Here is a 14,271-nt window from a genome sequence, read left to right on the forward strand (position 1 = left end):
CTACTAATGTTCATTTAAAGTAATGCTTAAAATAATAGGAATGGTACAGAAGATGGGAAAATCCTAATGCAAAATTTCAGAGAAAACTATTTCCGTGGATACTCTGACATAAATCTCAAGAAAAACAAATGAAAAATGGATATATATAGGTCCATAAATTCCTACTCTATAGGTATGGAGGGCATGCAGAACAAGGTCTCTTTTTTGGGGTGACTGTTGCTTACATAACTGTTCCTGAATGTGTATGCTTGCACCAAGGAAGACATGGGTAAATAAAACAGGAAGTTTTGAAGAGACTGTCCAGGCAGATTGTGTCATCACACAATACAAAAGAAAGAACCAAGGAAATAAGCACCTGTCAGGAAGTGATGTAAGAACATTTGCTCCTGCTCTGGGCTGGGGGATGAAGGTGATGCATACTAGCAATCCCTTTCAGACCCACAATGCTGTGATACTGGAGTCTATTAGTGAAGAATAAAGGTTCAGAAATGTAATTCATTCAAGTAAATGCAACATACTGGAAAACAACAACTCTAGAAATGTTTATTCATGAAAAAGGGTTAAAAGTCAATATTGTTCAATATTTCCAAGACCTTACAGAAGTAGTCTGCAAAGGCAACTATCATGGAGAGACCACTATTGAACAGAGGTGTTATTGCTGGATTGTCCTATGGCTATTCAACCACACAGGAAATATATATATCAATTCACTGGTGGTAAAGGTTCTGTAAATGTGAAGATGAACATGATGGTTATTAACAGGAAAGGTATCAGTCTTTTTTTTTCTTTTTTTTTTGTGTTAATGTTTGTTAGGTTTATTAAAAAAAAAACACAACAAACCTACTTGAAATGTTTCATAACACTAATTTAAAACCAAGATGAAGAGAAACAATTCTAGAAAGGGCAAGTTCCTCCTAAACAGATTGTCTGTAGTATGGTGATAAAGCAGTCAAATGTAACAGTTGCCTAATGAAATGGGAAAAAATCAAGTCACAAAGATTTGATGTCTGTGTATTATATCAGTGAGTTGTAGACAGGTCCACCTCAAAGGAAAGATGTTAAAAGACTGGAGACATAAAAATGTATAAAAGCATTTGAAACCTGGAGAAATTAACTTACAGTGAGACTTAAAGAACTCAATCTATTACGTTTATTAGAGAAAATGGAATGTTGACTCAATTCCAGTATGGAATACATAGAGAGAAAAAGTAAATGTACTATATGGCTCTTTTAGTATAAGAAGGAACAACTAGAACTAATGGCTGGAACCTGAAACCAGACAAAGCCAAACCAGAAATGAGCCTCTCCTCTTAAAATTTTGAAAGATTACAAAGGGAAGGGAGCAACGGATTCCCCATCTCCTGAATCCTTCCAGGCAAGGCTGAATGACTTACTAGAAGACGCATTTTCACCAAATGCAAGTTTAAAAATTTAGCATAACATCTGGTCAAAAATTAAAGACCTATATATAAAAGTGATATAAATGTCCTTCCCTGTGTAAACTATATACACCTGTGAAAAAAGAAAAGTTCCTCCTGAAAGTGAGCCTTTAAAAAAAATCTACCAAATCTAAATCCAAACCTGAATCTGGACTCTAACAGAAAATGAAAAATGAAATATAAAACATCTTATATCAATGCAAATAGAAATTTTGCTATTGAATTTTGGATGATATTTCTCAGTGAATACTTCATTACAAGTGTTCAGTTCTAGCAGAAATACAACTTTTACAATTACACTGACGTACCAGATCCCATCTCGATAGATGTTCTGGCTTCACAGAGCTATTGAGGATATAAAACACAGAAAATGCTTCTCAAAATTACTAACAGTAATGTGTTTGCGACTTGTAATACAAAGACTAACATTTAAGCTCAGTCGTACAAAGTACTTACTGAAAATTTACTGAGACTCATGTAAAGAGTTTCACTACGTCCGAGCAAAAGCCTGTGGGCACTTCAGAGGAGCTGAAATGAGAGAGGATTGTGGCCTTCTCTTCCACGCCATGGAAAACTGAAGCATGCTTTAACTGGCCAATTTGGCAATGAGGAGCAAGGTATGTTGTTGGATGTAACACTGCATATGTGCACTGAGAGGCTGGCAAGGCATTGCAGGTAAAAATACCTGAGATGGTGAGGAGCCACTGTGTAAGGAAAGCTTTTGCTGCCACAACAAAAAGCAAGAGGAGGTAGAAACCCACCTATTTCTGCTAGGGTATAGTCTGACATGTCCTGGAGGAAAAAGTAAATTTGAGTCCCAACAATCTGAGGTTGGAAAACACCTCTAAGATTACTGAGTCCAACCGTTTACCTAGCATTGTCAAGCCCACCACTAAACCATGACCCCAAGTGCCACGTCTATACATTTTAAACCTCTCCATAGATGGTGAGTCCCCCACTGCCCTGGAAAGCCTGTTTCAGTGGTTGACAGCACTTCTAGCGAAGACATTTTCCATAATATTCAACCTAAACCTTCTCTGGTGCAACCTCCTCTGAGCCTCCTCTCCTCGAGCCTGAATACCCCCAGCTCCCTCAGTCACTCCTCATAAGACTTGTGTTCTAGACCCTTTGCCAGCTTTGTTGCTCCTCTTGTTCTAGTTTGTCCCTTTCAAAAGACAAAACTAATGCAGATTGAACTAACACCAGACTGGCTTTTGTAGCAATAAAGTAACTGAACTCCTTAGAATGTCAGTCTAACCTATTGCTTAGAAATGTGCAGTAAAGATGCACCTACCTATTCAAAACATGAATGTGTTCTCTATTTGTTGTACTGCCACTGTGCCTTTAAGTGCTGTTAGGAGTCAAGGTATAAGGATTTTAACATCAAAACAATGCAGAAGGCTGGCTAAGCAACAACTTTTCTGGCATCTTGCATCTACATGAGCTGAGAATGTCAAACACTGAACAAAAAGTTCTTGAGCTCAAGAGTTTGCAATCATACACTGAAGTAAGACCTGCCAACGTGCAGTCAGATATGGATATATACAGCACTAATGAGATAGCATTAAGTAGCATCAGAAGCAACAGTCACAGAAGTTTAATAGTTGTCAAACACTTTGTAGGAAATATCTGATTGTAATAATTTACATTACTCATTATTACCACGATCAAAGACAGCCTCAGGGACTATGAGAAAACAACTCTAACTAGTTCACTCTACTCTAAAAAAATGCAATGATAAATACATATGTTTGAGTACAAGAATAATTTTTGATGGAACTGTTTCTCTAGTATCAGTACTGCCTTGTACTGCCTCAAATACATGTAGCTATTTTGTTGAACAGTAAATGAATGTTTTTGAACTCTCTGACAGGAGCAACATCTGATAATCAATTTGAATGCTTTCAAATTCACATTTTCATATTTACTTTTGAGGCTCTGGCACTCTGGAACAGAATTTGCGATATTGTTCAACAGGTCTCTATAGGCTTTGTCCTTTCCAAAGCACTGTAGTGCTAAGCTACTCAAAACACAACATAGAAGCTCATATCCAGCTGGATTTACACATGAAATGAAAAGCTGTCTGCACCACTTGAGACTGAGCAGGAGAGTAAAGGCAGAGCTCCTTTGAAACATCGGGAGTAGAGAAAAAGCTACTTACTTCCACGCTAAGACAAAAGTTAAAGCTGGACTTAGTGCATCAACTTCCAGAGCTGTGGCTAGGACAGGCTGATGCTTCAAAGTTACTATAATTATTTCCAGTTTCCGGCAGACGAAGTACAACAGCAGAAATGAAAGTGCAGAACTAATGCTGGAAGCAGGTAAAGATGCTGACGTGGGCAATGAAGCAACCCTCACACTGCAGATTCCTGTACTCCACTTCTGCTATTAATGTCACAAATACCTTAAAACAAATTAACATGACGCTAAACAAAGAAGCCTGCCACCTTGACAAAACCTTCAGCGCTTAATTTTTTCTCCTGAAATGCAAAGCTTTTATTGACAGAACTACATGCACAAGAAGACATAAAATGCAAAGTGGTTTACAGCAAACACTGATTACTGTAATCTTAATCTCCACGAGTGACTAGTGAATGCAGAAATAACATTTTTAACAAAACGGACAAATTGCTTAATCTGCCTTACTGTAAAAAGTGCGTAGTTTTGTACTTATTTCTTATATTCCTGGAGTTGTTGGACACCTATCCCTTGTCACAAAATGCTAATATCAGAAAACTGCCCATATTAGTCTTTATCAAATTGATTCAAGAATGAAAAAAACTGAGAAATATTCAAAAACTGGGCTAAGAGTATGAGCCACATATTGTCTCTGCATTTAACACAGTTAATGGTTGTTTCTGCCTTGTTTGTAATGAGCAAGATGGTGCAAATACAGATACGTAAAAAAAAAGCATGAAGAAATAAGCTGGTCCTTTCCTACAGTTGTCACAAGCCTCACTGATGCAATTACCTCTGCGCACAAACCCTGCGGTGTTTGAGAGCTCATTTAACCCCACTGGAGATCCTCCTGTTTGAACCCCAGGATCTGCTCAGCATGAGGTACATCTGCAGGTATACTAGGCTTTTCTATGGAAATACACAACTGAACTCTTAAAAAAGCAAGCAGGAGTCCCCTATTAGGCAAAACCAGCAGAAAAATACCATCTCCATAATCTAATAGGTAATTCGTGGTTGCCTTGGTATCAACACAAACTTTGCAACAAGGGCTCTACCTCATGAGTCAGTGCACTTGCGTGTGGGGCCACAGGCTGCATACCTGCTCTTCCAATGAAAGGCGTGTTGTCCAACTGATGTGCTCCATTTCTCAGATCAGTGCCTCTAAGTATTATTTATGCTATTCTATTACTTAGCACAAAGCAGCAGTTTCAAGGGGACTGTTTAGTACCTGTTTGGTACTAAACCTGTTTGGTTTAGACTGTTTGGTACAAGAATAGTACCATATTCTTGATATTAAGCAAGTAATGCCAAGAACTCAAACCCAGCAGGTAACATACTTTTCTTTGTTTTTCAGTGAGCACTGAATAATCTCATTTTTCATTTGTTTTGAACCACAAGTTTCATATGCACACACAGAGAAAGCTCTAAAACAAACTCCCAAGCCTTACAGTACATACTGTGTGCTCAACACACACGGAAGTGCTTTTTGCTGTGTTTTTACCAAGAGGCTTAATGGATGACAACCCTGCTCCTTGCTGGGACAAACTCTGTCAGAAACAACCACCAGGCCCTCTTCCCTTTTTCCAGGTAAAAGGATTTGAAAAGGCAAAGCAAGAAAACTGCTTTACACAATATGAAGCACCACTCCTTCTGGTGCTTACACACACAGAGTGACTGTCTTACCTGAGCTTGGACAACTACCACTACCTTCACTCCATACTCACTCATGTACGGTTACACACACACATGATCATAGCAGGACTCTGCACAGTCTTTTGGAACTTTGACAAGTATACCAGCAAAAACTCCACAACCTTACATGAATATTAATTACCATTACCATGGTTTCTTTACTGACATGCAATGGACCTTGGAGAAGGCTGGACATAGTGCTGGACTACTGGCTCCAGGTGGCCTGGCTTGAACAAAAGCTCGGCCAGACGACTCCCTTCATTCCACAACCATTCTGTCAAGTCTTTTTTTCCCTTTTATTTATTTATGTGTAAACCCCCCCAAACCCTGCAGTACTCTGCTAGAAATTATAGTAATGATATTTTCTGAATTCGAAGTAAAAAAAAAAAAAAAAAAATTGTGCTTTATTTATCTAAATAAAATCAAATGTTTGATACATCATGTGGAGTCAAGTTTAATGTTGGGTACCAGGAAATACTATCTGAAGACTCACTTAAGAGCACTACTGGCAAGGTCATACCTGTCCTCTAAAACTAAGTTTGTTTTAATTCTACCAGCTCAAAGCTGCTTTATTCAGCTATATGAGTTAATTCTTGCACTTTTTTCCATATTACGCACACATATATTCAAGTCTAGGCTCTTCTACAAATAAAACTCTCGATTATTGTCAGTGTTTTCATTCCATTGTGTAATCTTGTTTGTCTTTTGATGTTGTAATTTCCTTATTTCACAATGTTTAAACCACATTGCCTGCAACTGTTAATAACTAATGATTTTGAGAGTCAATTAGGAAGACTTTAAAAATGTGTGATTAGGCAATTCATTTTAGTAATGTTACAATAACCTCATTTGATTACTTTAAATTAGTGTTGGTGCATATGCACTTTGGCAAAATTACAGTGAGGTTTAATCTTCTCTCCTAAATAACAAGCTTACCTGGCAGAAACACATGGGCTACGGAATCCAAACAAGATTGGGGAAACAAAGTCCACGTTCACGTGGCAAAATTTACTATAATACCTTTCCTGAGGTTCAGGCCACTTCCTGAAATCAAAGTAATTTAATTCCTGAACAACATTAGAGATGGACACAGATCCATGGCTCTGTTTTCTCCCATCCTCACTTTCCGCTACTCCCACCCAGTAGCTGCTCCAGTAGGATGGCTTCACAAGGGCTTGTGGATCTCCTGCTCTAGAATTAGGAGAAATGTTGTAAAGTATCAGAGACACAGCATGAACTACAACTATGGTTAGCCACAGCGTGATAAACGTGTCATTAAAACAACTATTCCAGTGTCTGTGTCAAATTCCAAGTTGATGTCCAGTCTCCTAAGCAGTAATACTTCAACCCCTATTCCATTTTATGTAACAATTTTTAATGTACAGACAGCTTTTAAAGTCTTCATCTTTCTTCACCCTCTATTTGGTTAGACGGATCCATCTCCTCTGACACAGAAGAAAAGTCTTCTGGTTTGTTTCCATTAGGAAGGTGGATTAAGATTGATACAGAAGATGACATCAAGTCTAACAAAGGTCCTTAATTAGGGCTGAAACTGAAGAAGGCAAGAGACAGAGACCTTGACTATTCCAACCCCCCATGTCATTTGAGAAAAATTCCACCAGACCAGGTAGCTCAAAGCCCCATCCAACTTGGCCTTGAGCACTTAGAGGGGTGGGCCATATACAGCTTCTCTTAGCAACCTGTGCCAGTGCCTCACAACCCTCACAGGAAGAATTTCTTTCCTGTCTTTTCTAATCTAAATCTGCCCTTTGACAGTTTGAAGCCATTCCCCTGTTGTCCTATCACTCCATCCCCTTGTTAAAAGCCCCTCTCCAGCTCTCTTGTAGCACCTTTAGGTATTGAAAGGTGCTCACCCAACTTGTCAAGGGTGCACTCAATCCCACTGTCCATGTTGCCGACAAGATGCTGGAGAACATTAAACTGACACCAGTATGCACCTAACTCCTTGAGATGTGGAGGAAAGACCATTAAGGTGGGACCCCCACAGTACCTCTTGCCACAAATACAGATTCCTTTTTGTAACTAAGACATGAATAAATTATAGCAAACATTTTAATTCCTTAATAATGCTTTAATCAAAAGCTTTAAGAACTCTATCTGGAAATACAAGTAATTTTTCCTATTCCTATTTATATCTCTCTAGTAATTTTAAAGGACCTTCAAGCAAGGGACTTTGAGATAATCTGCAGTAGGGCTGCCTGTAAACTCCAATATGCTGATCAGCTGAATATCAGACCTTTTTGGAAAAGCTGGCTCATGAGATGTGACTAAGACGCAGCTATTCCTGAACTAACTTTTCAGTGAAAACAGAGATAAAAGATGGGGTTCCAAGCAGAGATTTGAATCTTCCTACTGCACAAGGTTTATTTTTAAGGATCTCCTGTCATTGCTCTCACTGCTCTGGCTGTCATTTGTTGAAATACCAAGGGCAATGCTGCTAGGATTTGAGTGTGGGCTGTTGCAGTACTGCAATTCTCGGGAAAGGAGTGAATTAAAATCTCTCACATTAAACAATAATGCTCCTACATCTAGCAGGATTTCATAAATTTGTTACAGATTATCCTAATACAGGTTTAGACTCTTGCCTATACAAACACACTGTACAAATTATTACCTTGGTCCTCTGTAAATGTCTTACAGTTGTTCATATAAGACATGAATACAAGAAATATAAGCAAAAACATGTGAGCAAACTGATAATTCAGCAGCAGTCACTGAAAGTTATACTATTTTAAACTCTTTATATTACAAAGAACCAGCATGGAAATAGTTAGCATACATTATCTAAAATTTCTCTTGAGAACTTAAACATTAGTGATCTTAATCTAGCGGCATTGCTTGTATGCACTAAAAACAAATAGCCAGCTTTTACTGGCTGAAATCCTATACCATTTAAATTAATTCTTCTGACACTTCGGTGTAGCTTGGGAGTTCATTAAGTGGTGTAGAAACATTATGGCTAATGTGACCCACCCTCAACAGAAGTCAAGACTTATTCACAACCTATTAAAGGACCAGTCTGTTTTTTAAGTACACCTAGAATTTCTTTTATAGAATACGTTTTAGATTATTTACATAGGATGAATACAAAGAAAGGGAAGAGATGCTCAGATGGAGGATTTTTGGTGCGGGCCAGCGTACAGCAAACTGACTGGTCGCTATCCAAGCCCCTATTTACCTGACTAAAATAACCTCTATAACATACAGTCTTTCACAACAGCAAAACAGATGTCAGAGGTTGGAAGTTAATCTGGTTTTAAAGAATTCCACTTCTGAACAGTATTTTTCATTTAAACTACAGTAATCTCCCCTTAGGGAGAAAAAAGTTGGTAAATGAATGTTGAATCTATGAAAATTTAAGTAATATATCATTTTCCAAGGCACTACAGAGTAATGTCAGATTGCACGCATCTGTACGGAGCTGATGATCCGCACGGTTAGATTCCAATCCATAGCAGAAATACAGTTAAAGTATCTGGTTGTTGAAAGCTCTCAAACAAAGTACCACTAAAGTTTCCAAGCCTTAAAAATATCCTGCAGTAAACTAAGTTTTATCTGCAAGGTTAGATCTCATTAACAACCTTGCAAATGCAGACAGATCTGAAATTCAAACTTGTCAAATGAATAACTGCATCCCACAGAGCAAGGTCAAATATTGCTCCAGCTTTTAAATTAATATTGTATAGACTGTGTCTTCCTTTGAACCTGATTTTATATTCTACAGAAATATGCTACCTATGGCTTTTAGAAAATCTGATAATCAAAAATGAAAGTCCAGTAACAGCTTTATGTATTTTAGATTACTTTCCTACAGAGATTGGAGATTTTCCTTTTACATTGACAACTATGTCTACTCTCTGGAATTACTACACTTTAACTTAAGTCTCTATGTATTATTTTATGTGCTTCTTATGATTAATGATTCGTTACTGACATAGTACAGTAGCTGAGTATTTCCAGATGAGTATTTATAGTATTTATAGTAGCTGAGTATTTCCAAAACAATGGAAAACTCACATCAACATTCTTGGATGATGTAAATAATTTGCTATGTAAACTAGACTTATGCTGATCAGCATACAGGAAAGCATCTTATTTAATTTAGCTGTAACTTTCATTAATATACTTCTTTAAAACCTTATTGCCTACATAAAGTTAGATATTTTTCCAAGGATAAATTTCCCAGTTTTTGGCATTGCTATTATTTTTCTTCAGCTCCACATATAATGTCACCAACCACTTAAAGTCATAGAGAAAGGAACATTACAAAAATTCAAGCAACAAATAGACAATAGAAGTTAAATCCCACACAAAGCAAAAAAAAAACCAACCAACAGTGGGCTGCATAAAATAGCAGCAGTCATATGCTTTCAACTATGTCCTGCTGTACAAGGGGTAAAATGCAGTCATAACCAAACGCATTTTTAAATAAAGAAGTTGCTCCTGGGCACAAACACATCCACTGGCTTACCAAAAAGAAATGGACGTACCTGCAGAAACACGGGGGCAATCTGGCAGCATGGACTCCACTGAAGTGTCCAGGGGCTCAGAGCTGGACACCCAATTACAGCAGTTCTGTAAGAGCAGGCAGCAATTTTGGGGTAAGTCAAAAATTCAGAGCAAAAATAAATACAGACATTGTAAGTAAGGACAATGACCACATCAAAATACTCTAATTTACATAGCAGTCCAAGTGGGACTGGAAAGTACACTACATCAGTTTATTCACACTTACAATCATTTAAATAGTATAGCTTCATACCAAATAAGGAAAGAGTAAGCCCATAATTCAGGAGATTTGTAATGTGCTTAAACAGCATGTCTCTAAGTGCTACTCTGAGCGCTAATGGACTTGAGGAGGTGCTTGGAGCAACCAGTGCCTGAATCACCCACCATACACTTTAAGCTTTTCCTTTCTGCAGCTTTTAAATAGGTGTTGATATAAACACTGAGCCTGCTCTCTTGCCAAAATTAAAGAATCAGAAATTCTTCCGGATGTTTTGATGGAGTACACTGTGGAAAGAATGTTTGTATAATCATGCAACAACATCTTATAACTGAACAGAAGCCTTCAAGATAGCAGATTAATATTCAAATAATTGGAAATATAACTGAGATGAATTGTGCATGAACATTTAAAAAGGCAAATACTGGTCTTTGGGGAATTATATTCAGGAAGCATTTACATTTACTTTCATTCTTGAACCTCTGAGTAGGATGAATTTGCCATGAATTTTGTAAATCTTTTCCTCCAAATGCTATCTATTCAAAGTAGTCTATGAACTAAAATATTAAATAATATGCTTTTAATAAAATATGCTGAAACTACATCAAATCCACAGAATTGAAGATTTAATTTTAAAGCAACTACATTTTTAATAAGATTAGCAGCTGAACAACAAGACCTACGTGGCTTCCCCTGTTTCAAATCGGAATTTTCCCTTTCTGAAAACCCGATTAACTTCATTAAGGGGGGAAGGAAAAGAACCTGCATAACTTTTTGGAAAGATCCAATAAATTTTCAGACAGATTTCTAAAAAATCATACCATCAATCATGACAGTAAAAATGGACGACTTTTATTCTGGTAAACAAGCATGTATTGTGCATTTCTAGATGCTTGCTGCCCTAGTTGTGCACCATGGAGTCCGTCCTCACTGTGGAAAGATCCTTGACTGGTAGATCAAGTGTCTTATTGTATTTCCTTAATTCATTCTGTCTGGAAGAAGATGTCAGCTGTGTTGCAGTGAGAAGAGAATTTCAAAGGCTTCAGTCCCCACCAATAAAGGGCAAGGAATGGCTTTTGAATAGATTTGTCAAGGCAACCCTACTGTTCTGGGACCAGGGAGAGCAGGAACAACATAAAGGAAGGGTTGCTGTATGAGATTAGAAAGTGAAGTTCACAAAGCATGGCAGATTTTTGTAAGAAACAGTAGATCAATGAAACTATTGAACTCACTAGAAAAAAAAAAAAAAACAACAAACACACTATTCAGTAATATAACTTTTTTAGTAAAAAATGGTTAAAATGGAAGTATTTCACAAAGGTTTTCAGGTTTAAAGTAGGAAAGTATTATACATTTTTACAATTTGCATGTATAATTTTAATTAACAGCTGAATGTGAAATTGCAAATGTAAGATGGTAGAAATTATAAAAGAAGTAGAATTTTTATGAAGTATTACAATAATTTGAAATAAGTAAAATTAATATTAACTACTGATAGAACACTACATCAGAGAGCTGGAGATAATACAGAAGATTAGCACACAATTAACTAGCTTTTATATACAATGTGACACTTGCCTGTAAGAAATAAGTATTCTCGAAAGCAGTGTCAAGATATGTAAATGGATGATTTGTTTTATCATTCATCACAGCTCCTAATAAATTCAAAAATCATGACTTCTATAGGTACTAAAAATAGGCCAGCAATGATACAGGAGAGATAGCTCCAATGAAGAATTACTTTTTTAACAATTCATTCTTTCAATGACAGCAATTAGCCCTACAGACAGGCAGCGATTAGGTGTATATTTTAATTATTATTCATTTTACCAGTAGCCTTAAACCTGATTAAAGTAAGAGATATCCAGGTGATACGCTAGTCTTAATACCACTCAGCCACATTTCACATATGTAAAATTCTTCTTTCTTATAGGAGATTTTTAATGCTAATGTAAGTTATGACACTCCATCCACTTTTTAGGCCATTAATCATTTAACGTATTCTTTAACATCTACTTTCTGCAAATGAAATTAAAGGTAATGCACTTGTCTTATTCAGACTAAATGCTTAAAGAAAAATGGAGTTGTCAGATTCAAATTACAGGATTTAAAATTTCAGTTTTACTACATAACACATATTTTAAGGTTTTGATTTCCCATAAAGAAAAATGGGGATTTCTCTGACAAAGCCTACAGGGATTACCATTCTTTATATTTTTAACATTTAAGTCAGAACTGTCAGGTTGCATCCCAGGTGATTCTCTATTCCCATCAGTCATGGCCTATAAAACTTTAAGGTTAAGTCAGGAATAGGCACTCTATACACAAAGTTTCACTAAATCCATGAGAAAAAGTCAAGTCTAACAGAAAGTTCAGGATGCAACTAGTTTAAATTTGCTCTGTGCATCTATTATTTTAGTGTTCTGCCATGGGAATGTAGAAAAACATAGAGATGAGCCTGACATGGTGAGGACAAGACTCATAAAGAGTAGTTTAGTTGCTCTCCCTTAAAAAAATATGATTTTTAAAATGTCAGTACCCCATACTTCAGTATGAGAGCTTCTAAGCACTACAGAAGTAATTACATGTCATAAAACTGCTGAGAGAAACGATACTTTGCCAGCTGTGCAAATCATCAAACTGAGTCATGAAGAGCTTAAAAGGGCTTTTCCACCACTGCCAGATCAAGCCAGGAACATGGAGTGCACCCAGGACTTTGGTCCAGATATCAGGCACTGCACAGACAGCCTTAGTATGTCTCTATATTGTCATGCAGCAGGAAGAAACACTGGACTTAGCTCTTATTATTTTGACTGCTCACTTTGAAGTTCAGAAATGGCTTTAATCTTGGCTATTTTAGGGGCTGGTATGGATATATGATTTCCTCAGTCCTCTAATGTGCTGTCTTTCACGTGCAAAAAAAATAGAAAAGGTCAACAGAAATGGACATCTTTAGTGAGCCACATAGGGACGTATATACTCTAACTCTTAAAAAAAACATAGGCCTCACCTCTCGCATCCACTCTCGAATTGTTTTTCCAACTTCTTGATGCCACACATTGTGAACTGAGTCTGTCAACGCCACAGCAGTTACCTTATTCTTTACTTCTGCCTCTCGTTGAATCATCTGTTAAAAAATATTGGATTAAAATTCATTCCTTCTATTGAATAGAGTCTGCTTAGTCAGAGATAATGATCTTAAATTAAAGAAAGAAAGAGCACTACAGAATCAGTACTTGACTTCACTTGTTTTAAAGTTTATACAAATCCTAACAGCTCTAGAAACACCTAATATTTTTGATAAGAGAAATAATACTAACTTTTAACTGACTGAACTATTCAGTCCTATTATTTTCCATGTGGTTTGACAATTCTAGGATTAAAGGTATCATAGTGAAAAAATGGAAGATTCCCTGAGGACACCTTTTACAAGCTTCTCCAAGTTCCTATTTCAGTGCTTCAGGGAAGCTGGTACCTGTGGTTCACTGTAAGCTACTCATGACTATCATCTACTAATTTTCAGTAGATTGCTGTAGTTTTTCTGATGTAGAATCTTACTTTGACTTGGTTTTTTTTTTTTTTTTTTTCTTTTTCTATCCAATTTGGCTATCTTGCACTCACACCATGGTCCCAAAATTCTTTGTGGTCTCTCTTATACATATGCTTACCCAGCTAACACTGAAGCCTCTCAATATTTTTAGGATATTAAAGAGCCTCTGTTGTTGTAAATGACATTATGTCTGAATAATATCAGTTCTAAAATCAATTAAATGATTGCTGCAAATAACACCAGCAAACTGACAAAGATGCTGTGGAATTCAGCACTGCTCTGCAAGATAAAAGGGACTGGAAAAGAATAGTTTGATATGAAAGAGAGACAAAAAGGTTTTAGTCTCCTGACATGAGTGACCCTAATTTGTAACACTGGATCAAAGAAAGCATAATAAATTGTACTTATAACACCAGCATTTTGCAACAAGTGTCTTTATACTGCGTATGCACTAAAGTTAATAGGGTTTTTTAAGCTTCCTTTTGTATAAATGCAACACACACAACATTTCCAAAACCAGGTATTCTTTGTTCACGCTCTAATAACTGCTTATCAGCATACAGGCTGTACCTCCGAACCCTCTGTTCCATGTCCTTGCCATAAGAGTGGCTCCAAATTCTTACCAGACAAGAAGTTCTTTGAAAAAGACCATATATAAAAAGAAG

General features: G+C 36.9%; 1 protein-coding gene across 3 annotated transcripts in view; it reads right to left on the minus strand.

Moving 5' to 3' along the window:
- The window catches only part of FAM172A (family with sequence similarity 172 member A), a 265,625-nt gene that overhangs the window by 62,589 nt on the left and 188,765 nt on the right, over positions 1-14,271 (minus strand). For all 3 annotated transcript variants that reach the window (XM_027878113.1, XM_027878123.1, XM_027878104.1), the window contains exons 9-10: positions 13,067-13,183; positions 9,821-9,905 (exon numbers count right to left, since the gene is read on the minus strand). In XM_027878113.1, the coding sequence (XP_027733914.1) occupies positions 9,821-9,905; positions 13,067-13,183 (202 nt within the window). The remainder of the gene's footprint in view (positions 1-9,820; positions 9,906-13,066; positions 13,184-14,271) is intronic.

This window comes from Empidonax traillii, unplaced genomic scaffold, assembly GCF_003031625.1.
Source record: "Empidonax traillii isolate 1590-97213 ecotype Southwest subspecies unplaced genomic scaffold, ASM303162v1 scaffold4:size3804566, whole genome shotgun sequence".
NCBI classification, from domain to species: domain Eukaryota; kingdom Metazoa; phylum Chordata; class Aves; order Passeriformes; family Tyrannidae; genus Empidonax; species Empidonax traillii.